Below are 27,752 nucleotides of genomic sequence, written 5' to 3' on the forward strand. Positions count from 1 at the left end.
ACCGTCTCCCCTGCCATCCACCTAGACAAACTGATGAGGTGCAGGCGAGGTAGGTGGAGGGCCATGGGGCTTCAAAAGGGGCTGGACTGCTGGGCTCAAAGAGTTTTTATCAGCAGCACAAAGCCCAGTAGGAGGCCACCACTAGCAGTGTGCCTCTGCGGTCGATACTAGGGCCAGCAGAGGTTCACATCTTTGTAGATGACGTGGACGATTGGACAGAGGCACCCTCAGCAAGTCTGCAGGCATCACAGCCTCGGGAGGAACGGTTGATCTCCCCCAGGGCTGTGCTGCCAGTCAGAAGGACCTCAACRCCCTGGAGAAGCAGGCAAGCAGGAATCTCGTGAGGTTCAACAACAGGAACTGCCACATGCTGCACTTGGGGACAAACAACCCTGTGCACTGGCGCAGGCTGCAGGGCTGCCGGCTGCAAAGCTGTAAGGAGCAGCAATATAGCCTTGCAGTCAAGGCAGCCAACGGCCTCCTGTGCTACACCAGAAATAATAGTGCCAGTAGGGCAAGGGAGAAGAGCCTTGGCCTTTCCCAGCACTGGTGAGCAGCTGTACTGCTCAGCCCAGGGCTAGGCTCTGTAGGACAAGAGATACATGGACCTAACAGGATGTACAATGAAGGGCCAGAAAGATGACTTGGGGGCTGGAGCATCTGYCYTGCATGGAGAGGCTGCAAGAGCTGGGCCTGCTCAGTCTGGAGAAGAGACAGCTCTGGGTGGAGGGGATCTTAATCTGTAAATACTGCTAGGTTGCCTGGGGAGGTTGTACAGTCTCTGTCCTTGGAGATTTTCAAAACCAGACCGAATAAAGCCCTGGTCAATCTGGTCTGATGTCATGGTTGAATCCTGTTTTAAGGAAGAGTTTGGCCTAGAGAGCTCCTGAGGTACCTTCCAACCTGACTAATCTTACAATCCTATATTCCTGTGCTAAATAAAATTTCATGTAAGCATGTCCTAAAGGTATTTTGCCACAGGCAGATGGGAAGAGAAAAAATATCAGGAGATTGACAGATTTCAAAACATCTGTTGAATTCTTTTATTCAGTCTTAGGCTTCAAAAGCATGGGAATGTTCCATGATGTTAACAATACACTCATAATGCTAGCTGAACTTTTAAAATTAAGATCTAAGTTAATAGTTAAAGAATGCATTGCAGGGAATGTCCCAGCAATTTTTGGGTAGGTTTGACAAGTTAAAAAAAATCCAGATTAGTTTTCTGAATTTGGAACTGCTGTGTACATTTTAATTTGTAGATTATTTCAAAATAATTGATCAGTAAATTCTTATATGGTGGACACTTATTATATCCAAGATTAATCAGTTTTTGAAACTATATCCTCATATATATATACATATATATGTATTTCTTAATGCTTGTTAGGACTATTTAAACTCTATGTTAAGATTAATCTCACCAAAGTTTAGGCACCTGACAAGTTACATCTGTGAGCGCCACATTTCCTCTCTATAGTCATTAAAAATAGGCAAGTATCTAGAAGCTAACTTAGCCCCCCTAAGATCTGTAATATCCCCTGGAGATGACTGTCTTCCATTGATGAGAAGGAGGCTSCTGACGCACCTACTTTAGGAACTTCTGGTACATGCTTAGAGTTCAATTGTATAGACCAAAGTCTATAGCTCTGTCACTATGGCAGGTAATACTTAACAGCTAACCATGTGGTATCAGCTAAATAAATGGCTTTGTAAACTACTGGTGAACAGGAATAGTTGCATTTAAAGGCTTGTTACATCAATTGAACAAAAACAGCATAACAGTTAAAAGATTTGGAGGATAAAACTTTAACAGAAGGAAGAATTAAATTAATCAGTAACAATACTTGAGTATCTTATCGACCAATAACAGCAGTGTAATCAACAGCCAACTGCAGTCTCCTTTTATCAGCTATATGCTTTGCTATTTTTTTTCTTGTAACACACTCAGCATATATGCAGAACAGAAGGAAAAAAAAAAATCTTCAAATATCTTATCAAAGTATTCTGCTGCCTTTCAGTAGCCTCTCAGGGGAGCATCTGGTAACTTTTATTCCTGCAGCAAATCTGAGTAGTAACATCTAAACTTCATGAAATGCACACATCAGTTTACAAACTAACACCTACCCCCTACAAATGCACTTCAAACATTTAATTGCAATCTATATAACAAGCATGGCTGGGAATTTCTGTGTTTTGTTCTGCTTTCTTTTAGGATCTCTCTGCTATTTCAACTCTATTCAGCAGATACTAGTATCACCTAAATCGACAGGGGTCGAGCGGTGGGCTAACAGAAGCACCACAGCTCCAAGGCTCCAATTGCACAGAGTGGAAACAGTTACTGCCTGCAGGATACATGTAAYCATCCAATTTCCTCAAAGCCCCAGAGGAAGCAACACAAGAGGACTGCAATCAGACCAGGCAGTTTTTCTCACTTGCCCCACACCTCCTATAAGCAGCAATTGCAAAGCAGGTATAACATACCAGCAAGTGACTGGATGACACACTGACCAGCCCAACAAGGCTTACTGAAATTATGCGTTTTTAGTAGAGAAAACGCATAGACTGATTTAATGGGGAACAAAAATCCACATTAGAAAAAGGGAATTGTAGACCACTGTTCTGTACCTCAAAATGAAGAGCGGAGATTGTGGCTGGATTATGCAGCTACAGCAAATCATATGAAAGGAAAGGCACACCTTTAGCAGGCTAACTATGTTAAATACCTAAATATCAAGGCTTATGCAACAGTTAAGCCACACTTAAGCTCTATTTCAAGAGCTTCCTGTCATACACGGTTCTTGTGCTGTGTATATCAGCATAGGAATGATTCATCTAGACAGGAATAGAAATGGTAGATATTCAATGGTACTGAGGGAAACCTACAGATTAGTGTGTAGAACACATTGAAAGGACAAAGTTACACAATAGAAAAGTTACAGGAGATAAGAGTTCTTTTTTTTTTTAAAAAAAGAACATCTAAAAAAGGGAATAAGAGAAACTATTGAAAATAAACTAAAAATGAATGCAAAAATTTTGAAATCTGCAACATCACTCACACAAAGAGATTAAACAAATATCATGAACAAAACCAAAAAAATGACAAAATTAAAACAGCTGATAATAATTCATTTTGTAACAGATTTTAGAAAATCATTTTGTATCCTTTCTGGTTAATAATGAATTACCACTTCCTTTCTTGTCTATATGTCTGTATCTGTGAACTTCATGCTTTAAAGACAAGTAGAGTCTGATGAAACTAATCTTTTCATTTTTTCCATAACCTAAATGAAAATATTAATCATTCCAAACATATTAGTGCAAATTCCAACAGAGAAATGAAAAAATACCCAAATTAACTTGTAAAATGGTAGTACTTACTTTCCATGTGCAAGTAAGAAAACAAATCTGACTATGCCCTTATTCCAAGATGCTCCAAGATACATTATTACAGAGTCCATCTGGACGATTTCCCTACCAACTAAAACAACAGGCTAATAATCAACACACCATTTTTGATTAATYCCATTCTAAAGTGTTTGACACTTGCCAGGGAACACATGTCCCCACCTCAGTTGAGGGCTCTCCTGAAGAAACAGAAGCTTTGAGGGCTGAGCAAGTATGAGAGAAAGAAAGAGGGAGTGAGTGAAAGAGTGAGCATGCACAGAGAGAGAGAGAAAAAAAGGGGATTTGAAAGGAACTATTTCTTCCTGAAAAGAACACATGGATGCATAATGTTTCATCTGAGTTGCCAGGTCATAAATTAAAAACTTGCTGTTCTTCTAAGGTGTCTGGAAGAAAACAAGTATATCCAACAGTGGATCTCAGAAAAACTGAGTCCAGAACTGAGAATAAAAAGCTGTTTTGGAAGACCTGATTTTCTGTAATTGTACATTACACAGGTCTGACTCTCTGAATACACTTGCCACAATATAACGCTTTACTTTCCCTACAAGAGGAAAAAAAAGAAAAGAAAAAAAAAAAGGCATTCTGCTCTCCATTTCTCCCTTAATCAGCTGGACTGGTTAAAGCAATGCTCTCAAAATTCAGATTTTGCAAACTGGATTTAGTTGGTTGTGGTTTAAGCACAAGGCTTTTTCCATCTTGTGGGTTTGGCTATTTTAAATTTAGCTCTACCTTCTGATACTTTTCTTATTTTAGCTCTTCTTCTAGAAATCTGGTCTGAAACAGCAGCAGAGTGGTAATTCACAGAGAACTAACTAATTAAAATAACTGTAGATCAGTCACTTTGGTTCAGGAGAACAACACTGCATTAAATAGACTTAATAAAGCTGTGAAAACTAATTCTGGAAAGGAACACAAAGGCTTTAATAGCTGTATTGTTATCAGTGATAAAGAGGGGATTAAGCCCTTTAAAATTCTTCCCATTTCTTTAAGCTGGCACTGTGATCCTGCTCTTTGGCAGTAAATACTTTTATTGCTAATCATGTTTCTATTACAGGGAAACATCTCTGCTATAATTAGCTTTTGTTTACCATCTCATTTTTTCCACATAAAAATTCAGATGCAACAAGCAGCTTCTAAACATTGGTAAAGTCTATATGCAGTTTTTCCTATCATAATCTTAATAAGGTGTTCCATTAGCCAGATGCCTTGGGAACACTGTATTATAACATTTCTTACAGTTACTACAGTGCCAGATAGCAAGGCTTCACAACTCTAAACTATCTACCAGTAGCACCACAATATTGAGAATGATCTCAAATTATCTACACTGTAGGGATGTATGTGTATTTTTTATGGCAGGTGTCAAATTAGCCAAATTCATGGGGAATTAATATTCTGATACAGTCAGGGGAGGGCATGCACAAAATGATGTCTGGAAAGTCTTCCTCCACTATTTTTCTTATGACTCTCACTGTTTATTCCTTAGGCATCTATTTAGCCAAACCAATTGCCTGCAAACAGTACTCAGATCAACAGTACTGCTAAATAAACAGGGACACGAGCTTAATATCTAATAATTATTTTGCCCATAACTCTTTGAGGAGATTTTCTTAATTCTGCACTACTTGCACTTTTTCAGGTTGCTTAATTTGCTTCAAAAAGACTGCTATGCCAATCTACATGGTGTCCTCTGCGCACAAAACCTACCTGGGGTTAAGCTTAGAACTGCTGTTGCTATTTACGTTAACATCTCCATTACCTTTAGAACAGTTACACCAGAGTATTTTGTGGAGTACATAATCGCCCGGACTCCCAAATTATCTGCTGACRGGATAAGCCTGGAAATCACAACTTCGCCATTTACACAGCGGTGCACGTGGCATTTGCTAGAGAAATAACAAAGGTGTCGGCTCYGCCTGACCCCACCTCACAGCTGAACTTCTGAGGAGAAACGAGCGACTTCCCCCGTGTTTTGACACACACACGAAGTAACACACCCAGGCAGACCAAGAACTGGCCTTGAAGACATGCTGTCGGACATTTAAGCAATGCCAGGCTATGATTTCTGGCCAACGCTGAGATGGCAAGCATCAGGAAAGCATCTAGACCTAACTGCGCTATCTAAAGAGACAAGAAGGGAAAACACGCGGGAACGAGGATGTGTAAGCCCCGCTCCCCCGGCTCACACTGGGCACGGCGGCGCGGAAGCCGGCCGCGAGCAGCGCAGAGGACAGCGAGGCCGGGGGCGTCGGGCCCAGGGCACCGCAGGGCCGGGGCAAAGAGCCCCCCGGTGCCCAGGCACCTCCAGGCTCGCCCGGCCTCGCGACCACCCCCGCCCGCCGCAGGAGCGCCGCAACGCACCCTCCCGCGCCAGCCGCGCCCCACCCGGCGACCCACCGTGACGAGCCGGCGCCTGCGCCCCGGCCCGGCCCCGGCCCGCGCGCAGCCGCGCAAGCGCGGAGTAGCCAGAGGCAGAGGCGGACACGTCCGGTCCGGTCCGGCCCCACCCCGCCCCGTCTCCGGGCGGCCGGTCAGAGGCAGCAGCGGGGGGAGCGGGCGCTTATGCCTGAGCGCTCGTACAGCTCCGCCCCCCCCGCCCCCCTCCCCCACGGCGTCGCGGGCTGTTGCGCATGCGCAGAGCTCAGGCACCGGTGGGAGGCGGCGGCCCTGAGTGCTGCGGCCGCCGCTGCCGGAGCGACGGCGCGTGCCTCGCTGGGAGCCTCGCTGCGTCCCTGCCCTCGGCCCGCGCCTCTGCCCCCGCCCCGGGGGCTCCGAGCCCGCCGCCCGCGGCCGCGCAGCCCGCCGGGGCTCAGCCCCGCAGCAGCTGTGCCGGGCCGCGGCCGCTGCTCGGCGCTCGGCTCCTCTGCCCCGCCCGAGGCGGGGCCGCCTCCGTGTCCGCGTCCGTGTCCGCGGGCGCGTCCGCCTGCGCGTCCCCGCCGCAGCATGGAGAGGCTCTTGGGGCTCTTCAGCAAGGCGCGGGGGCCGCCGTCCGGCGGCGCTTCGCTGGCCTGCGTCCGCGCTGCCTACGAGCTCCGCGAGGAGGAGCTGGGCAAGCTGCACCGCGCGGCCGCCAGCGGCGACCTGGCCCAAGTGCGGCAGGCGCTGAAGAAACACAGCATCGACGGTCGGGACAAGGCGAAGCGGTGAGGGGGCGGCGGCGGTTGCGCCGCGCGCTGGGGGGAGGCGGAGCTCGGCGGGCGAGAGGCGCCTGCGGCAGACCCCGGGCCCGCGGCAGCCCCCGCGGCTTTCGCCCGCTGGCGACAAGCGGCCGCTTTCGCGTGAGCAGCGAGAAGGTGGCTCCGCCGGCTCCGCCAGAGCCCTGCGCTCGACGGGGCCTGGAAATCGTTTGGCAGCTGGTGGGCTTGTGCTAGCAGAAGCCCTCCAATTCCGCCTTGAGTATGAGTGTTGTCCCAGTCCTTTGCCCCTGGTCGTCTTAGCAGCCAGTCTTCTCCAGTCACGCTTGGAAGTCAAAGGGCCATGATGTGGCTCTGTGCATCTCTGAGGGCTCGGGGTGCTGTTTTGCYAGCTGAGCTGAAATAGCTGCAGGGCTTCAGCAGAGAAGAGCTTAAGGAGAGGTAAGCAGTGCAGCTGGGAAAGAGTTATAGCACAGAATAAATGTGTTGCATATTTGTGCTTCATGCAAAGTTACCTGATGTTTTTGTGATGCGATGACAAAACCAACAGCCTGGTTTGTGGTGGCAGTTACTCAGTTTTTTGCATTGAGGTTTTGGTACAGCTGATTATTACCTTGTGTTTGAAGGTTTGGGCAGTAACTCACAGGAGACTCTGTTGTTTCTGACAGGTGCTATGATGTTGATTTTTGAAACAAGCAGAGAAAATATTTGGTAATTATATCTCAAATAGAAGACTTGCATTGCAATATAGATCCAACTGATCCATCTAAGCATAATGTAATCAACCCCACATTGAAGCTTTTGGATCTTTTGTGTTAGTGGAAACTATTTATGTTTTCTCTGGAATCAGAGAGTCAAAATGTTCATGATATTCTGAAAAGATGCTGTTCTTATTGGAGTCATTTGGCATAAGAAGACAAATCAGCCCCATCACTACTCATCTGTCAAGTTAGCTCTTGAATCTGTAAAGTCTTATGAAGTAAACCTTGTTGTCTTGATTCTAAAAACGCTGTTTATGTGTGGGATCAGTTTTGTGCCGAAGAGCTTGAGAAAAAGGTTTTGCCTTTCTGCTCTTGTGTGCGCCAGCTGTGTCTGCCCWCTGCTTGGTGTCTTGTTCCCAGGTTGGCTGTCATGTAGAGGTGTGTGGCTGGGACTTCTTAGGGATCACAGGTGTGTGACACGATGTCCTTGTTTAAAAGTCCATGTGTGGCTGGCAGTCTCTCTTCCATTCAGGCAGTCAACACTGCAGGGCCAGCACTACCGCAGCTGCCCAGTGCCCCTTTCCTGAAAAATGCCTTTTCCTTTGTAGTTTGTATTGTGTGGAATTGGGACTGTCTGGTCTAGTGGAAGCTGAACAAAACCCCTTCCAGTCTGAGTGCGCATCAAGACACCCACTAATGGATCTGACATTGCTGAGTTATAGTGGAGATATGCACAGGAATTAAAGTATTTTCTGCTGGTGATGCGACAAAAAGGATGTTTGTATTGACTCACTGGGTGAGAAAGTGCTTCCTGGAGGCTAGCGCTGAACCTGGTTYTATGTTAAGTGTCTGAAAGAACAAAGGTAAGAGGTCAGAGAGGGCACATGAGAGTAAGTTTTAGTACCCAGGATTTGTACTTGATTCAGGAGTTTGGCTGGCCGCTAGATTGTCTGTCCTGAAGACTAGACTTTTGTCAGCTAGTTAACCTCTGGCCCTGAAAGACTTAGATTTGTACCAGATGCAAGGAAGAGCATTGCAGTGGGTTTGTAACTGAGTGTTGCCAGTTGGTATTTATTTCTGTACCTTGAGATGAGTGGTGTTGTGTAAGGCGGATTGAGTGTATGGCTTTTGACTGCTTTACCTGACTGTGCCATTCATCCTGTCATGTGCCAAATGACATTCACAGAATTCTTTTTTTCTCTTGTTTTTTTTTCTTGTTTGTTTTTGTTTTCATTTTAGCTACCTTTTCTTTCACTGTGGCTGACTCAGTCATCAGGTCTTAGCAGATTCTGATCTGAAGTTTATACTTGGTTAGTTTTTGCATTTTCAGTTGATCTTTTGTAGAAAGCTTTCCTTCTTCTGGAAACATTTCCTCTTGTGTATCATACTATTGTCAGTTTTCTAACTGGGCAAATAAAGTAACACAGTATGAGGGCCAAGAGAACAGACAATATAAGTAGAATGGAGCAGTGTGATGCTTTTAGCATAAAAATGCCAGTGCTTAGCACTTGTTCATGAGATATGCATTCTGAGTGACTACCTAATGCAATCAAGTATTTCAGAATTGCATCCTGTTCTCCAGGGACTGGAAAGGTTCACAGCACTGGAAATTGATGTGAAGAATAGGAATCATGAGTAATAATGTCTGAAATACATGCATTCTTCATGTAAAAAAACATAGAATCATAGAATCAGTAAGGTTGGAAGGGACCTCTGGAGATCATCTAGTCCAACCTCCCTGCTCAAGCAGGGTCACCTAGAGCATGTTAGACAGGRTTGTATCCAGGCGGGCCTTGAAGATCTCCAGAGAAGGAGACTCCACAACCTCTCGGGGCAACCTGTGCCAGTGCTCTGTCACTCTCACAGTGAAGAAATTCCCCCTCACGGTCAGGCAGAACTTCCTGTGCTTCAATTTCTGACCATTGCCTCTTGTCCTGTCACATGGRACAACTGAAAAGAGTTTGTCCCCATCCCCTTGACACCCTCCCTTCAGGTACCTGTACACATTGATAAGATCCCCCCTCAGGCTTCTCTTCCCCAGGCTGAAGAGGCCCAGCTCTCGCAGCTGTTCCTCATCGGGCAGATGCTCCGGCCCTCTCATCATCTTTGTAGTCCTACACTGGACTTTCTCCAGTAGCTCCATGTCTCTCTTGTCCTGGGGAGCCCAGAACTGGACGCAGTACTTGAGATGAGGCCTCCCCAGGGCTGAGTAGAGGGGCAGGATCACCTCCTTTGACCTGCTGGCAACACTCTTCCTAATGCACCCCTGGATACCATTGGCTTTCTTGGCCACAAGGGCACTTTGCTGGCTCATGGTCAACTTGTCATCCACCAGCACTCCCAGGTGCTTCTCTGCAGAGCTGCTCTCCAGAAGGTCAGATCATTCTGCTGCTCAGGACTTCCAGAAGCAGAATCCTATACCAGGTCAAATCTATAAGTTCTTTCCTCAAAGTGGGTTTTGTAGCTACCAGGGGCTCCCAAGCAACCCACTTGAGAGAGTATTAGGTAGGAGCAGGATGCTTCTAGGAGGTGTACTAGATAATTTGCTCTTGACAGCCTGGAGCCAGTTTATCACTGACAGAGGTTTGTGTTATCAGGTGAGAGAGTGACTTCTAGTGCTTTTAGTTACATAGCTTATAATTGCTGAGTCTTCTCAAGTACTTTTTGAGGTGACTGTCACCTGTCACTTCCCCATAGTCTTATTGCAGGATTATTGTGCAGCTGCTTAAACATAATAAACCCTTCTCATCTGTCATGTGGGTGTCAGCATTGGATTGCAGTAGTGGTGTGCAGATAGGGTCACCAGGAGTGGGTGACAGAAGAGATTTGGTGTTGCTGGAGGTCTGACTTTCCTCGGACAGGGAACTGAAGGCTCTGATGCTCTCTGCCAGCTTGTTTCTTGTAGTGAATATTTTCTGAAGCTCTAGCAGGCCCTTGCTCCAGAGAGGTCTCTTTTCCTTTTGGCAGACTGAGCAGCTTGGTTGAGGAGGACAGAAATGACATTGGTTTTCTGGAGAGCTTTTTGCTTACAAAGATGACAGAGGCTTCTTTTCCTGTTGCTTGACAGAAGTAGTTTTTAGAAGATCATGTATTCCTTCATAGTTGTATTGGCTGGCTGATTGCATCAGCCACATCAGTTATCATTTATCCATGTGAACTGTTTGCAGTGAACTGCTAGCATGCTGTGCTGGTTAGCTTTCAGATAATCTCAGCCAGTTATTTATTCGGAAGTGAGGGATGCTCCATATTCACAAGCAGATTTCTAGATAAGTGGTTGTAATCACTCTTGAGTGACCCTGTCCTTGCTGCCATTTTTGTTTCCCTGTCCCTAGCAAGTTATCACAGGTCCTTTCTAGTTTTGTGTGTTTTTCTTGTCCCTATCTTGTCCCTTGTAAGAAGCCTTTTCTTGGAAGAGGCTCATCTGCTGCCCTGTAACTGAACGGATTCGCATTACAAATGTCTGAATTTTTGCATTACATATCACTTCTTTTTGTGCAGCTGCTCCTTTCCATTCCCACCTAATCAGTGAGCCCTTGTAGCCATGCCTCTAGGCACAGCACAGAAATAATTGCAAGATTAATAGACTTCCTCAACTCGGAGAAGGTACTGAACTGCAGCAGAGCAGTTCCAAAATGGTGCTCCYAGTCCCTGAAGAACTATGGGCTTATTATTGCCTGACCCTCAAGGGTGGAAGAGCCTGCCTATTGTCTAGTGTATCTTCTGCTCTGCTTGGACAGGGGTAGCACAAAGCAGTGGGTGTTGTGCCTTGTGCACAGAGCGCAGTTTGTGCTGCTTTCAGTCTGTGGTAAAGAGTGAAGCATGTGCAGGGTGGCAGGACTTGCTGGTTGAATGTTTCTTTCAGTGCAAGTGGGCTGGATAATTGCACCAGAACTAAGATGTTTTGCAGGTTGAAAGGCCACCTTTCTTCCAGACAAGACTTTGACTTGAAAAAAATTAATGCCATTTCCTTCAGCTGGTGAGGAATAGTGGACAGGCAACTCTGCTGCCTTGGAGAGGGCTTCTCCTCTGGTGGACTTGGTATCTGAGAAGGGCAGTGACAGCTGTGAGCAAGCGAGAATGCTGCTCTGCTGCTGTTGGCATGAGAGCTTTAAGGGGGAAGTTCTCCGCTAGGCGCTTTGCTGGGCGTCAGYGAGGCCCTTGGGAGCGAGYGTGCGCYCGCGCTTGCTGCAGCGGTGAGCTGGGGCAGAGGGCCGAAGGCGCGAACTGCCGAAACGCGCCGCGCGCGGCTGACGTGCTGGTGCCCCGAAGGCGTCGCCTTCGCCTCTGGCAGGCGCCGCGCCGTGAGCGATCCTGGCGAGAGCTAGAGATTGCCTTGGCGGAGGCTCGAGGTGCCCRAGCCTTGGTCTTCCCTCCTGGGCTGGGTGCGCAGTGCTGTTGGAGGTAGCAAATTGCCTGGGCACAAGAATCTGTACAGATTCACTTCCACAGTTGAGGATGTGTATCCTTAATACAGGTATGCTGTTAAGGGTTTTGCAAGCCAGTCTCAGGCTTCAAGTATGAAACTGCAATTGTTAGTAATGTAATAAGAAACCATCTTTAGGTTTGTATTTTCAAAGCAAAACTTGTGGCCTTCCATATAACCTAGACAGAAACAATCTCTTCAGTTGTCTGTCATGTTAATCTAATATATTTATGTTTTAGGACACCTCTGCATCTTGCTTGCGCTAATGGACATACAGAGGTTGTTTCATATTTAGTAGAAAACAAGTGCAAGCTAAATCTTTGTGACAGTGATGACAGATCACCATTGATGAAGGTAYGAGATAAGTGATCCTGTTGTACACAATGCTTTTGAATCATTGACTGAATGATACCTCTTGCACGATTCTCTACTTAGATACGTGTAGTGATTGTGTTGTGATCAGCCATCAAATAGGCATATGTTACCTAATCTTTTAATGTGTTATTGTATTTCTAACGTTGGCAAAATATGGGAATTCCAATAGACAGGAAATTTATTTTTGAAAAAACATTTCCCTTTTTCCTGTGTTGTTTGCAGGCCGTGCAGTGCCAGCAAGAGCAATGTGTTGCCATTCTGCTAGCGCRTGGTGCCAACCCTAACCTTGCGGATGCTAACGGCAACACTGCCCTTCACCTCGCTGCCATTGCTCCTAGCACCTCTCTGGCAGGGCAGTTACTGGAGCACAACGCCCACATTGATGGGAGAAATGAGGTACATTTTGAGAGTTATTCAGGATGTTTTATTAAAAGGTTGTCTTTTTTTTTTTTTTTTAATCAGAGTTATTTATCTGCTCTTTCAGGAGGGATGCACACCCCTTGCTCTTGCTGTGACCGAACACCACGAGGAGATGGTGGAGTTCCTGCTCCGAAAAGGAGCTGACGTGCACGCTCGAGATCAGTCTGAAAGGTGAAGGGCTTGTCCAAAGAGGGCCTGGGTCCCCTGAGTATTCTGCAAGGTTGCCTGAAGAGAGGCGTGGGCRTGAGCCTCTCTGCAAGGCCGGAGTAGCCACGCAGAAGCGGTTCTTTGTGGGTGGGTGCCTTTTGACAAGTGGTCTGCACGTGGCCGCCGTGGTGCCTGACGGGATGGCTTCCGCCTTCAGGAGCGCCAGCAAGCCTTGTGCCTGGTGGCCGCAAGGCAGGGAACCTGCGGCTAGTTTGCAGYGGTGCTGTTAGGCAGGAGTGGGTTTTTAGAACCCAGGCATAGTTTTGATGTAAGTAACTTCACCTGAAAACTGAATAATTAATTCTTTTGGCTCCCTCTTCCATTTTATTGTTCATGTTCTTAATACTTGGTGAACTTTATTTTAAAGTGAGTGAAAGAAAAGAGGAAAATAATTGTTTTGAGAGCAAATAGAGAAGAAAATAATGTCAGTGAAGTATTTGTATCAAATGATGCATTTCCTGTCATCTTCTGCATGTTTTAGGACCTCACTTATGATAGCTGCTTCTGGTGGGGAGTTGAATTTAATAAAAGTTCTTCTTCAGTATGGTGCGGATGTTTCCCATAAAGATATTAATGGATGGACAGCTGAGGATTATGCTGTTATTCATGGATATTCTAGGTAAATTTTTAACTGTATTGTCAGAGTTGCTAATTTGTCCTGGGCTAAATGGAATCTTCTGACACATATCATTCCTGTGTCAAGTGTGAATTTGGAAGTTGAGAAAAATTTCTACCTGAATCCTCTGTTAGATTTCAGATTTATGTCACTAAGCTCATATCTGACTACAACAAATTCTGAAAAGTGTGTCTTTGGCAAGTGAATGTATGCAAAACTCTCTCCAGACCAGCTCTTGACACAAAATCTAGAGCTCATTTCTTCCCCTGCTTCCTCTTTCTCTTAGGCTGTCAAGGGGAAGTAGAAAAGAATGATGCCTGGGCATAGCCTGGAGTATAAGCACCTTTAGGAGTAAAGCATGTTTGAAGATTACTCTGGGGAAAACATATTTGTTCCTTATTCCACAGGGTTCTGGCACAATATGAATGGCTCTGAATAGGTAGAGATTGGGAATAAATGACTATTTAGTATTCTAGTAAGTGATATATGCAAGGATGATGGTTTCTGTGACAGTATTTCTTTTCTTTCTGTATATAGCGTTAGTCAACACCTAGCAGACTGTGCAGATGTCGAAAATGTGGGAGRAGCTTCTGCAAGCGGTACAAAAGGCATGCTGCTGCTTAGCACTCCTCGCAAGGCAGGAGCTGCTGGCTTTACATTGGGTGCGCCTGCTCTGGACAGAGGAGGTAGGAAGCTTAACTGTGGAGGAGCTGAGGATGAGAATCCCTTTCCTTTTGGTGGCTTGTATTGTTGAAGCTTATCATGTCCACTACTGACTTTAGCAGAGGCCTCAGAGGGAGCAGCACTCAAAGTTTTGTAAATGCACTTTTGTGTTGCTGACTGGATGCATGTCTAGTGAGTCTGTGAGGCCACTTCTAATTAGTGTGTTAGCCATCCATTTGGAGGGTTGTTGCCTTCTGTGCATCTCTATAGGTTTTTCTTCTCTACTTCCCCACAAAGGGAGAGGAAGGAGTGGGACAGGGAAGGAACCAGAGGCTAGAGTATTTTTGTTTTCATTTGTGTACTTCTACCTATTCCTGTTTGGATTGTGAAAAGCTTTGTGTTTGTCCTTGGCAGTTAGCTTTCATCTTTCTGCTGTAGGGAGTGAACAGGTAAGTTTTTATGGCGGTGTAGCTTTTTTTTTCTTTTTTTTTTTTTTTTTTTTTTGACTTGAATTTGTGTGTGTCTTTCTTTTAATAATGTCAACTCTAGTAAGCAGAATTTAGTGAGTCACCTTATTTCTCGTCTCAATTACAATCACTTTTTTTTGAGAATTTGGGTGCTTTGGTTACGTGTTTTGGAAGAATTGTCTTTGAAAAGTAACTTAAAAAATAACAGCAATAGAGTTGTGTATACAGGATCTCTTTGAATGTGATTGGTTTAACAATAAAAGTAATGCTTTTCATCCTTTTTGATTAATTTCAGAAAGTAAACTTTAAAAATCCATATGATGTTTTGATCTAGAAAAACAATTAAACTGCCTTGTGATTAAAGAATGAACTCCTTCAGTGAGTTTGTAAGAAGAAAAAAATATGTCTGTGCTTATCAGCTCCAGTAGCCCTGAAATTACATTACAAATTACTATTTTAGAATATATAAAATTTTTTTTTTCCTTTATCTTTTAAGTCCTACAGTAGGAAGTTTTATTCTGTTTGTATTGTTAAGGATGTTGTATTGTCATTATGTAGCATGTGGATATCAGATTTTAAACACAATTTATTACTCTTTTAAAAAAATGTAACAAGAACCATGAGCAAAAGAAAACACTAGATATTTCTCCCCCTCCTTGACTTTTCCCAGGTACTAAAATTTGATTCAGAGCTGAACTTTGACTTAGGAGCAGGAGCTTTGATAGCTTTGATCCAATTATAGATTTTTGAAGTTTCCTGCTAGAAGATTTTGTACAGGGCATGGTACAGGTTAGCAAAATATTGATTCTGCCAGAAATCCACTMATTCTGTGCAGGTTGATATAATCACTGTGGTATTGCATTTTAGTGTTATTTCATAGAGTATCATAGAATTGGTAAGGTTGGAAGGGACCTCTGGAGATCATCTAGTGCAACCCTCAAACAAGTGGCCCATATGGGGATTGAACCTTGACATTGGCATTATTAGCACCACACTCTAACCAACTGATTTGACAAGCATTGCTTATCCTAAAATCTATCTCGAAGAATAGTATTATTGTGCAAGTCCAGAACTGATACCCTCAGAGAAATATGTGTCTTGGACTGGAACATTTGCCCTGTTTCTGGGAAACTATAAGAACTCTATTAGAGGTTCACCAATATTATGGAAAATCTTCATTTGTTATGTTCATTTGAAGAAACGTAATGAGTATGAAGAGAATGATATGTGGATTAAGGACTTGGAGAAAGAATACATTCTGCTCTCGGTCTGTTTCTAGTAGGATTTGTTTTTATTTTCTGTCTAGCGTCTGGATCCTTTTCTCTTTATACTGAATCTCTTAAAAGATGGCACTACTGTGTTGAGAGAGAGAAAGATTGGTGGTTTATTGGGAAGATTGATGGAATTAATTCTACAGTCTCTTATTTTGCACCCACAAAGCATAGCTCCTACATCATGAAATTCCCTTTGATATACAGCATTAGCAGGATTTGAAGTCTTCATTAGAGTAAAAGCTGGGATGATCTTGAGAGAAACACTGACCTTGGATTCTTTTCTTTTGCTCTTCAGTGTTATTTTTCTGGGATTTTCAGTATCTTACTCCTTTTGCTTCTTTTGCACTTGCTTGTTAGAAGATTTTGAACAATGTTGAACAAATCAGTTTTAAAAAATTAAATCCTTGTTTGAATGTTTGTGTTCTGTCAAAACATAAACCTTTTTATTAATCAGAGGCAGATTTGCAAAAACATCACTTGAATGGCTGCCAGCCCCTGTGTGTCTGATTTCAGACTTTTTGGCTTTGAAGTCAGAATTTCTTCAATGAAAATAACAACTTTGCAATGCTTCCAAAAGAAATGATCCAGATTTCTAATATGTCTGAAGTGGAAACTTTCAAAACTACTGCAGTACTTGTTAGGTGTACTGTTCCATCAGTGTTTCCCTGAATCCCTAGAAAAGTTGTTTTTGCAGCACAGAGCTGTTGGAATACAGATGAGTGCTCCAGGCTGATTTACATCCCCTGGGATCAGGAAAAGTTGTCCTGTTTTCCCTTTTAAGAAACTGAGGAATGGAGGAGAAGAGATGAGAAAACGTCTGTAGTCCTTTCTTAACTATTTCTTAAGTCTGTGTTGTTGATAGCGGAAGTCCTTCCGCCGAATCGATTCCATGAATTTGTGGTAAAATCAGTGCAGGCAGAATTGCCTTCTGTTTTAACTGAGACAAAACTTAAGGCCCTGTCATGGAGGAGTAGTTGGGTAGCTGCAATAACAGAACCACCCCATACCATAAAATATAAAATTTATTAACTGCGTGGGTTGGCTGTGGCAAGTGGATAGTGGTTTCTGTTCCGGACTATTTCTATTCTAGTCTATTAAGATGTTTGTTCTACAACAGACACAGAGACACACACAAACACACAATGCTCCTTCCTTTCTGGTCCAGATGTGACCTGCACCATAGCCTTATGTGAATGGGGCGTTCGTTCTATCTGTGTGGTCACTGTGCCTGAGTTCCGGCTGGMGACCTAGTTCTTTGAACAGTTCAACGTGATAAAGTACAAGCAGAACTCCCCTGTCGCAAACTGAGATAGGTAGGGCCTACATTTCCATCATACACCGAGACAGCATTTCAAGCTGTGTTCATTTAAGGCTGTGAAACATGCTAAGGATAAGAAACATACTACAACTATCACTTGAAATCGGTAAATATAAGTAGCATAACAGGTAGAAGTTACGTGGTGACGTGAGTATTGAGAGTCAAGATTTCCTGCAAAATTTCTGGACAGCGTATCTTAAGGGTTTACTTTTTGAACCTAAAACACTTCTGGGATGCTCTGAGGAAGGGATTTTAAGTGTGCTGTATCCATAAAGAACTCTAAATACAAAGGAATTGCATCTGTTTTGATGGATGGATGAGGAAGAGTCAAACTGAGAGAAGTAGGAAGTAGAGATTAGAACTGGTGGTAAATRTCTGATAATCTGTTTCAGTATTTCAAAATATTGGAATATAGGTAATTTAGACTGAACAAGTAAATTAAAAATTAAGCTGTTTGATGTTGTCCCTTGAAAGCAGAATTCTCTATGTTATGATTCTTTTTGTATCCAGCACCTTTCTAACTGTAGACTAATAGTCATGATACAGTCTCCCACTGCTATAGCTTTGTCTRTGCTTTTTATATTTTTCCAAATCTCTGATTTCAAATTTATTCTGATACCATTGTTTCGTCTGTCCTTTCCATGCCTTTTCCTAAACGGATTTAGGAATGCAACAGTCTCCCAACCAGACATCAAGAACAAGAGAATCAGGGAAAGGTATTCTGTACAATAGCCTTTCAAATACAAAACATAGAATACAGTATACAGCTATTAATACGTCTATGTTGCCTAGTATCTATGAGGTTCCTATTTTGATGTTTTGGGATTTATAAATTATATTTAAGGGTTTGGAGTGGTGGTGGTGGTATTCATTTGCATGTTTTGCATGCTCCTGTCTTGTATTACTGAATTCAGTAACTCAGTTTTTATTTTGTGTTATGTCACTAGTAAAAGTACCTTTTTAAAAATCTGCTGATGTGCTGTTGCTCCAGAATAAAAATGGACTCAAATTTAAGTGGAAGCAAGCAATCCCCAGAGATGACTCTTCTAGATTCCATCTTCTCTCTTGAGGTGTCAGGGCTATGGTCTGACTAGGGTCTATGTCATGAACTTCTTTTCCTGTCTTCTAAAATGGAAATGTGATCTGACTTTGGTCACCTATAATTTTATATAACTAAAAGCAAAAGTTCAGATAACTTACTGAGCTCTTTCAATTAACTCTAAGAGTGCTAATTGAAGATATAGCTGAAATCCCCTGTTAAGAGTTTATAACTGCTTTATTCTAACCACCCATTTCTAAGAGAAAGATGTCTACTCTGTCTAGGAGGTTAGCAGGTAAATTAGACTGCTGACACTGAGTATTTAGTTTTACACACAGCATTTCTATATAGTAACAGAATAATCACAGAATCACAAAATCGGTAAGGTTGGAAGGGACCTCTGGAGATCATCTAGTCCAACCTCCCTGCTCAAGCAGGGTCACCTAGAGCATGTTAGACAGGATTGCATCCAGGCAGGCCTTGAAGATCTCCAGAGAAGGAGACTCCACAACCTCTCAGGGCAACCTGTGCCAGTGCTCCGTCACTCTCACAGTGAAGAAATTCCCCCTCACGGTCAGGCGAACTTCCTGTGGCTCAGTTTTTGCCCATTGCCTCTTGTTCTGTCACATGGGACAACTGAAAAGAGTTTGTCCCCATCCCCTTGACACCCTCCCTTCAGGTACYTGTACACATTGATATGATCCCCCCTCAGTCTTCTCCTCCCCAGGCTAAACAGGCCCAGCTCTCGCAGCCGTTCCTCATAGGGCWGRTGCTCCAGCCCTCTGATCATCTTCATAGCCCTACACTGGATTCTCTCCAGTGTAATGCAATGTTTTTATAATTAAGAAACATTTAAAATGTAGGCACATTTTCTTATTTTTATTTTTTAGCTTGTCCTCCCATAAAAAGTTCTGGCCTTTAGGTTTAGTCTATATGAGATTCCGTAGAACATGTACACTGTATTTCATTGTCTGAAAGTACTGTTCAGATCAGGAGACGTAATCATCAAAGTTCTCACAGGAGTCCTGTCTTTATGAAAGACATATCTTCCATGCTCATTTAGGTGTTGCTGGTRGCAAAGGAAATGTGTGTCTAAAGATGATGATATATCTTTGAGTTTATTTTTTTTCTTAAATGTTTTTATCCAAGATTTTGTGGCTTTGAAAGTCTCCTGTCTCCTGTTTGCAGCAATTTCATTTTTTTAAATTATTATTATTTTTTTTTAGTTAGCATTTACACATCAAGAATTTCAGGAACACTGAAATAGCTTCTGTATATAGGTTATATTTGTTTTTCATTTTTTCTCACCCTTCAGTCCTGGGAATCAAAGAACCCTTTTATTTCATCTTAATTGTCAAATTGAGAGGTTCTAGTACTTCTCAGACTGTATTCCTAGAGTATCAGATATCAGTAGCACATCTGTGACCTGGAAGAAGTGGTGAAGTGCACTTTCATCAAGTTTGCAGATGAAACCAAATTAAGGGAAATTAGGGCAGTGCTGCCATTCAGAGGGACCTCCACAAGATGGAGGCTGACAGACACCTTATAAAATGCAGCAAGGACAAAAGGGGAGGAGGATCTCCTTGCCATGATATATGCTGGGGACTGCCTGGCTAGGGGGAGCAGCTCTGCTGGGAAAGATCTGAGAGTCTGGGCAGAGAGCAAGCTGAGCATAAGGCAACATTAGGGTTCCCAGGCAGCTAAGAGGGTCAGCAGCATCCTGGGCTATATGAAGAGGAGTTCAGGCAGTAGACTGAGGGAAGTGTTTGTCCTGCTCCTACTTGGCACACGTTGGACTGTGTCTAGAGGACAGAGTCCAATTTTAGGCCCCAAATGATAGAGCAAGATTGATCTTTCAACAGCAAGCGAGCTCAACAGAGAGCCCCAAAGCTAGCTGGGGGCAGGAGTGCTTGTCCTCTGAGGAGAGGCTGAGGGAGCTTGTCTGGGTCAGCCTGGAGAGTAGGTGGGACCTAGCAGCAGTCTGCCAGTACATATGAGGAGGTTATGAGTGCATGAAGCCAGGCACTTCCTGGTCTTGCATGGCATCTGAGGGCCACAGGTGTAAATCAAAACAAGAGAGGTTCTAACGGATGTAAGAAGAAGCTTCATTGCTATAAGAACAATCCAGCAGAAATGTTTTTCAGCCTCCATCCTTGGAGGAGGCTTCCAAGACCATATTGGATAAAGCCCTGAGCAGCCTTGTCTGACCTCGTAGTTGAGTGATCTGTGGAGGAGAGGTGAGCCTAGAGACCTCGTGATGTCAGTTCTGACATGAATTATCCTATGACTCTGTGTGCAAGTTACCTTTATCCCATTGCTGAAAGCTTGGAGCATAGTAGAGCATGGCATGGTTATGTCTCTCTTGTCTGCTCAGTCCCCCTCTTTGGTACAGTGTGTAGAAGTGCTGGTGGTTCCCCTACGTAAGGATAGCCTTCAGTTCTTGATTATGCCTTTCGACTTTTCTTGATATTTTCAGAATAATCTATAACTGGGTAGAAAAGTGAATACAGTGTAGTATATGGCAATTAAAGCACATAATTTTTAAAATAATAAAATCTCTGCRTGTGATGCGTACTCAGGTATGTGTAATATGAATACTGCAGTGGTTCATTTACTTCTTGTAATGTTAAACCACCTCCATTTGATAACTGTCTGCTAACATAGCATATTCATACTATGCTATTTTTTTATTTTTGAAATGTTTCCTAAACTTGTAGGTATAAGAGCCTAGAGGAAATATAATTGGTAGGGTTATTTTTTATTTATTTTATTTATTTATTATGATTTGAAAAATCAGTGGTTTGAGAAATATTTTCATTCTTTGGCTTGTGTTGTTTAACTATCTCAGGTTTCACTCTAGTATGACTTGTAGATTTGTTCATGTTAAATGTTTGAATGTATTGTTGAAATTAGAAGATTTGGCATGCTAACAATTAATCATGTTAATTAATATTTGAACAGTGATAGATGACTTCTCGCATGGAGACTCGATAAGGTGAGCGTGGAACAATACCTAACACTTACCTGAAGAAAGGTTTGAAAGAGACAGTACTTACTTTACTTTCTTTTTAAGAAGTTCTGAAAAAGAAGATACTGATGACACTTGGCATACTTCTGAAGAAGAAGAACTTGATTTTACTCCCAAGGTATAGTGCCTTTATGGGAAAAATTTCCCTTGAAATGACTGATTTGAAGGCAAGTTTTCTCTGRGATTGAGCAAAACTGTGTTTCCAGGCAGGGTTTTCTCCTGCAAAGCAGTCTCCTGTCTGCCACCCTTTCTGCTCCTCTGAGCTTTCTCCTCAAGGACTTGTAGCTGTGGCAGAGCCTGCAGCAGTCTTGTGGTTGGGGGCAAAAGAGCAGTAGGTGACACTGAAAGGAACATCCACATTGTTTTATTCCTTCTGGTTCATCTGAGTCAGATTTCTAGATCATAAAAGCTGATCGGCTCCTAGATTACCTATTCTTTTGTGCTGCAGACCTTGCTCTTTGTTTCCAGTAACATTGGTGATAGAATTCTTTGAATTCCGACTGATATGGAAGAAAGGCATTTGTTGTTCAAAATCTGCTGAAATGCTTCATCCTCTGGCTCTCCTTTCCTCTTTGTCAGGTGTCTCAAGAGTGCTCAGGGTGGGGAGTTGCTAAAGCAGGTCTTTTTGGTATATATTAGCATTTTGTGCTTGCATGTTGTTTTACACTGCATGTGTTATGGTATTCTTTTTAGCATGCTTGTTCTCTCTCTCACCCACCCTTTTTACTGATATGTTGAAGGTTTATCAGCTTTTCCCATAGGGGAGATCTGTTGCATTGGGATTATGCTGTGATGAAGAAACTGAGTGTGATGGTAGAACCCATGCTGTAATTTTAAGATGATTTCTTTTCTTTCTTTTTTTTTTTAGTGGTTAAAATGGAAATGATCCATTTTTCTAACATAATGTTGAAACTTCTAGGAAGTCTAGGGAATTTAACAGTTTAACAATTACTTGGGTTGCTTGCACACACATTTAAAAGAAAGCATTCTGCAAATGCAGTCCTAAACATGGTTGAATTTTAATTAACTATTACAAATACTAATTCAAAAACAGATTTTATAGGATTGTGATGCATATAGACATAGTTTTAGAAACAATTTGGAAACAAAAGAACAGCCTTCTCATATTTACAGTTCAAGATTTAATGCAAACAAATGATTTGTTATTTTCCTTTTTAAAATAAATAATAAATAATTCTACTTAAAGTTATTTTATTTACAGAAGCCACAGAAGCCAAACTTGACGCTGCTAATGAATGCTTCCCAACAGCTGAGGAAAAATAGTAAGCTATTTGGAAAATATTATATGATATACTGCACAAACGTAGACATGCTAAGTGTTGTGGTTTTGTTTTTTGTTTTGTTTTTTTGGGTATAGTATATGAGAAAAGTAGCATTTTGAAGAAAGAGCATGTAGTCATTTCAGAGAAAAATAAGTCAGATTATGAAGATGAAGATATAGAATACCCTCCTAAGCCTTTGTCCCTGGTCGAGTCCTTCCCCCATCCTGCCCATCCCTCACCTGACTCCTTTTCCAGACATTCCCAGATGACTCCTCTCCTGTGCTTTAAGCAGGTAACATGCCTAGTATCATTTGTATAACTCCTTTTGTTTGTTCACATATATTTTTCCTTTCCTCATGCTTTAAGAAGATGGTGATGGTTCTAGAATTGAAAGTCCTAAGTCACCAAAGGAAAACCTCAAACAAGTAACACCATCAGACACAAACCTTAGCAAAGGAGAGTATGAAGAACTGAATCAAGATGTTTCAGATGCAAGCAATCTGGAGGGAGAAGAATTGGAGGAAGAGGAGGAAGAAGATGAAAATGATGATGGTGGTGATGTTGAAGATTATGAAGAGGATGAGGAAGAAGATCTTACTGAAGATGAAAAAGAGAAGGAAGATCTGGAAGATGAAGAAGAAACTCAGTCTAATGACATAGTGGAGGAGGAGCAAAGGGAAAAAATGGAAGCTAAGGGGAAAATAAATCAGGAATTGGGGTATTTTGGTAGTGCTAAATATGAAGGGGAAGCTCAGTGTGGAATGGGAAATGTCTGTGATGATCATAAAATATGTAAAGAACTTGATGAGAAAATGGAGGAATCTGACACTCCTGTGTCTTTTATAGCTGGATGTTATGAAAAGTTACAAGAAAATGTTATGGCTCTGTCTCCCCAAATAATAAATAATGAGATAACTTACAAGTCAGTACCAAAAGAACTTGTTTTTCAAAATCTGAGTAATTTGCAAGATAGAGAGGAAAGCTGGAAAATAAAATGTGTGATTCAGGAAGATTTTCACAGAAATACTGACTCCTGTTTTGCAGACACTGAAATGGCAGACTGGAAAAAAGAGACAGCTTTGCTTCTCTCAGACAGCTGTGGTCTAAAAGAAAAAAAGTCAAGCTTTGGTGATGGCTATGAAAGTGGTAATAATTCTTGTTCAGAAGCAGAAAACCCACAGCTTGAAAATCAAAGGCGGAACCCTTTGGTTATTGGATGCATGGATGCTGAAGATGCTGAAGAGGAGCAACGTGAAGAAGTAGATAAAGTCTATGTAGCACTGGAGCAAGCAAGTGAAAGCTTTTGCTTAAATAGCTGTGAAGAAGAACTAAGATCAGCATTTTCCTTAAGCACCAAAGTAAGTATACAGGAATAATTCAATCACAAGGGTATTTTTTAGGGGTGTAATATAGGTAAGAAACAGGTGGTAAACTTGACTTATGCTAATACTTCTTCTTCACATATATCCATCTTTGGATCATGTTTTTTTGATATTAGAAAATGTCTCATTAAAAACATACTTCCAGCCAAAGCAGTTTCTACAGTTTCTGCATTTAAGAGTAATATCAGGTAATGTTTAGTTTTTTTCATATGTGTTTACAGTGGTATTAGGGGAAAAAGAATAGACAGTAGACTTTTTTTCTGGAATCAATGAAACTTTTCTAAAATATCAGTGAAGAATTACTGCAATCTGGTAAAATCTGTAGTACAAAGGGTGAAAGTGAGGAAGCAAAAGGAGTTTTGACTCAGATTTTTTTGGGTGTGAGGGAGCTGGTAGTTTCCTCTGGAGCAAAGTAGGGAGACAAGGAGAGTGTGCTCCTGAATATTGTAATGTAGGTCAAGCTAGACTTTTCCCAGGAGATGCTTCTGGGCAGGTGGRTGTCTGAGACATGGAGAAGGATATTTGCAATGTTAGGTATTGCCGTCTACTCAAATACATTTCTATGGAAGAATGACAGGCAGAACTGCAATACCTGCCCTGGAGACCCCACTAACACCCTTTGACCCTCCCTGGGCACCCCACTGTCCCCAGATGCTGTGACTGCCCCCCCAAGGCAGCATTCTGTGAGCTTAAGGAGGGTTGGAGCTGGCCAGGTGGTATCTTGTGCAGCTTTGGGCCCTGGGTGGTGGGGCACCTGACTGTCCCCCTCAAGGCCACCTTTGCCACCCATGAGCTGGACACCAAAGTTCCATTTCCCTTGTTTTCTTGCACAAAAAAATGTATTTTGCAAAGTGTTGATTGTGTATCTGTTTTGATCAATCTTTTTTAGAAAGAATCATCTGAAGAGGAAGAAAAGGAGAAGGAAGACAATGGTGAAGAGGACCTGCAAGGTGCAAGTGTTGAGGATGTGAAAAATCTTGTTTGTAATGACAGCCTTCAAGTCCAGAATGCTTTGGAAGACCATGCTARTCTGAAAAGTAAGTTAATAAATATTGATCCCAGTCATCTCTCTGTGGTATTTGCACRCAGCAGATGAATTAAAATGTTGATCAACTTCTGAAGTATTACCTAATTTTCCACTGGCCTGCAAATTCCAATTAGGAGAAAGAAAGTAGCTTTTGTTCCTTTCCTTTAGTTCTTGGAGATCTGAAACTGATACTGGATTCCAAATCATGATCTATGAATGAGGGGCCATCCTTGCTTTTGTTGCTACATTATTCTGTAAGATGCTGAGCAAGAGTAGTTGATCAAGGAGAGAGAGAGATTGTAGTATCTTAGGTGTGATAATAATAACTGCCCTMCGGACTGTATTGTCAGGTTCAAAAGCTGCTGTGATTGTTCTTTCTGAGCCTTCAGCCAAGACTTTTGAGTAAAGCTGAGAGGAAACAATCCCAATGCAGTCCCTCAGCTTGTTCGAGTTTAAAATATAGAATGTCTTTAACACTTGTGAGTGCCTGGGCCTTGCCAAAGTTGAGCAATTCGGTACTCACCTCAGATCCAACAGCAGGAACAGAAACCACCATTTTCGTTGCCTGTCTCCTGAAAATAGCTTGATCRAGTGTGTGTTACCAAAGCATGTGGAGCAGATGAAATGCCACACAGAATGTATAGCTAAAGCTGCTGTATTCAAGATAGTGTATATGTATGTGCTTTTCTGTCTTTACACATTTTACCCTCAGTGTAGAATTTGGCAAAGCGTAAGAATCAGAGCCTAGGCTGGAACTAACAATTCCCCTCTTCTAGTGTGGGTGCTTCTGTACCCTGGGGCTATTTCCTGCTTTTTTTGTGTGCCTATCTCCTTCTGAGTGATTCTTGAATCTGTTTTACAGAATGGGATAGCTTAAAACAAAACAGTGAAGATATCCTACTCTGGCCAAGTAATCTGGTGAGACTGAGACTTACCTTCAACAAGAAGTGGTGATAACACCATGAAGTGACTGGTGGTGAAGATACCCTTTCATTACACTGCTTTTCCCTCTGTAGTTGAACCATTATCCGTCTCTTGGCTGCAAGGCTTGGCTGGAGGAGAGCAGCAGAATGAAAGGAGGACTCACGGTGCGTCTTTTCTTGCTTCCTTTGTAGGTGTTACATCGGCAGCAGGAGTGGAGCAGGAGGAAGAGAGCGACTCTCCCTGGGATTCGGAGGTGCTTTCAGTGAGGGGCGCAGTGGGGTCCCAGTGGGGGGAATCGCTCGGGATCTCGCTTTGGACGTGGGCCCGAGCAGTGATGAGGCTCACTTCCCTCCTGGGCTGCTTCCGCCATCCGTTTGTTCCTGTGAACTTGAGCAGCTTCTGCTCTGTGCAAGCTGTTCAGTGAGCCCTGTGACTAGCTCGGGTGCGCTAATGTCGCAGGGGTGACGGCAACTGGCCTTTGAGTGTGATTTCTAGTGTAACATTGAAGTGGTTAAATTTCCAGTTAGTTAAAATATCCTGAAACTTTAAAAGGTTGTCTGAGTGAGGATTTTTATTCTCTTTCCCATAGACCACTCTATTATATTGATCCAATCAGTTGTAAGTGATTGTAAGTAGGGTCTACAATGTCAGTGTTTACTTTCTTCTGTGTAGATGCTCTCTATATTTTGTGGATGTACTAAGGCATTTTTTGAAAGCCATGTTCCACAGAGATACCTAGTACACTCTGTGTGTTTGTCTTCTTTTAGTTTTTTCTCTCTGTTGAAGTTGGCTAGAAGAAAATGAGCAGGGTCTTAACTAATCCTTTGTCTTTCCTTGTGGGAAAAATGAATTGATCTTTTTTCTTCGCCCTTCCCCTTTAAAAATTTAAAAAGATAAAATTTTTAAGGTAGCGTTAGTCCTTGTAATCTTTGACTTAGTCTATGTTCATCCAAAATTACCCTTGCTTTTCATTTCCAGTGTAGTTGTGGGTTTATTCACCCATACAGGATACACGCCCAGTGACTGTAAGCTAAAATTTGAACCTCAAGTGCAGCTTAAGTGCAAATGTTGTGTCATGGTAGAGCTTCAATTTAATTCAAAAAMCACATTTTTGTTTTCTTGATTTGCCATCTTAACTTTTTTTCTGTGGATGTCCAGTTTGTCTAGGTTTATCAAGATGACAAATTAAGATAGTTTAGATGATTAACATCTGCGTTAAGATTTTTTAAATGAAGACCTGAGAATATCCCTACTTTTCCAGTATACTGTGTATTGAAATGTCCTTACCACAGCTTTTATTAGCCTTATTTACACTTTTTTTTTTTTGCATGTGATGCATGTTGACTTAACCTGAGGTTTTTTTCTTGGAAAAGAGTGGAAAATGAGTTTGCATCAGCTTTTATATTGTTTTTAATTGGACAGCCTGATTCTGAAAGTCTGAGAAATCTGTCGGGCAGTGTGCTGCTTCTATCTGCAGACAGACGTGGAACATGCTTGCAGAGTATTTCAAGGGAGCAAGACAATGGTAATTTCCTGCTTAAATGAACTAAACATTTATCAGAGTATTAATTAGAAGTGCCATTAGCCTGTAGGGGTGCTCAATAGCAGTGGACAAGTGCTTGGTAATYGTTAATTAACTCCAGTTAGGATAGCATTTGCTGCCTTATTTGATTAGCTAAGGAGATTGGCCTGCATGCATTATACACGTTGCTTAGAGTGGTAAAAGTGTGCATGGTTTAGAATTGAGCTGTTTTGAACATTGATAATAAGGAACTTCATACCGCTGTGACAGAAGAGGAAAGCTACGGTTTGGTCAGACTTTTTTTTCTGAAGTTTGTATAAATTTCTGCTGTACTTTGCCTGGAGGCTAAAATTATGTAACAATTGCTGCTGCTTCAGTTTTTGCTGCTAAGATAGAGTTTCTGCCTGCTGCTTTGTAAGCATCTGTTTAACAGGAAGGCAAGAAAGTTTTGCTGTTAGGGTAGTACTTTCTTCTGAGGGATTTCTCCTTTAAAGAGTGATTTGTCACTCCTGTTTGGAATATGGATACTTCTATATAGCTAAAA

General features: G+C 42.5%; 1 protein-coding gene across 1 annotated transcript in view; it reads left to right on the forward strand.

Moving 5' to 3' along the window:
* Positions 1 to 6,330: 6,330 nt before the first annotated feature.
* LOC146594675 (uncharacterized) overlaps positions 6,331 to 27,752 on the forward strand; it is a 41,884-nt gene continuing 20,462 nt past the window's right edge. Inside the window, exons 1-14 of the mRNA XM_085307083.1 lie at positions 6,331 to 6,548; positions 11,903 to 12,017; positions 12,261 to 12,434; positions 12,523 to 12,629; positions 13,147 to 13,284; positions 13,819 to 13,967; positions 17,669 to 17,719; positions 21,004 to 21,037; positions 21,116 to 21,188; positions 22,293 to 22,353; positions 22,720 to 23,711; positions 24,625 to 24,772; positions 25,878 to 25,939; positions 27,109 to 27,211. Of these exons, the coding sequence (XP_085163209.1) occupies positions 6,349 to 6,548; positions 11,903 to 12,017; positions 12,261 to 12,434; positions 12,523 to 12,629; positions 13,147 to 13,284; positions 13,819 to 13,967; positions 17,669 to 17,719; positions 21,004 to 21,037; positions 21,116 to 21,188; positions 22,293 to 22,353; positions 22,720 to 23,711; positions 24,625 to 24,772; positions 25,878 to 25,939; positions 27,109 to 27,211 (2,407 nt within the window). The 5' untranslated portion in view covers positions 6,331 to 6,348. The remainder of the gene's footprint in view (positions 6,549 to 11,902; positions 12,018 to 12,260; positions 12,435 to 12,522; positions 12,630 to 13,146; positions 13,285 to 13,818; positions 13,968 to 17,668; positions 17,720 to 21,003; positions 21,038 to 21,115; positions 21,189 to 22,292; positions 22,354 to 22,719; positions 23,712 to 24,624; positions 24,773 to 25,877; positions 25,940 to 27,108; positions 27,212 to 27,752) is intronic.

The sequence above is a fragment of the Rhea americana genome, unplaced genomic scaffold (assembly GCF_003343005.1).
Source record: "Rhea americana isolate MKP2758 unplaced genomic scaffold, rheAme1 scaffold_252, whole genome shotgun sequence".
NCBI lineage: Eukaryota > Metazoa > Chordata > Aves > Rheiformes > Rheidae > Rhea > Rhea americana.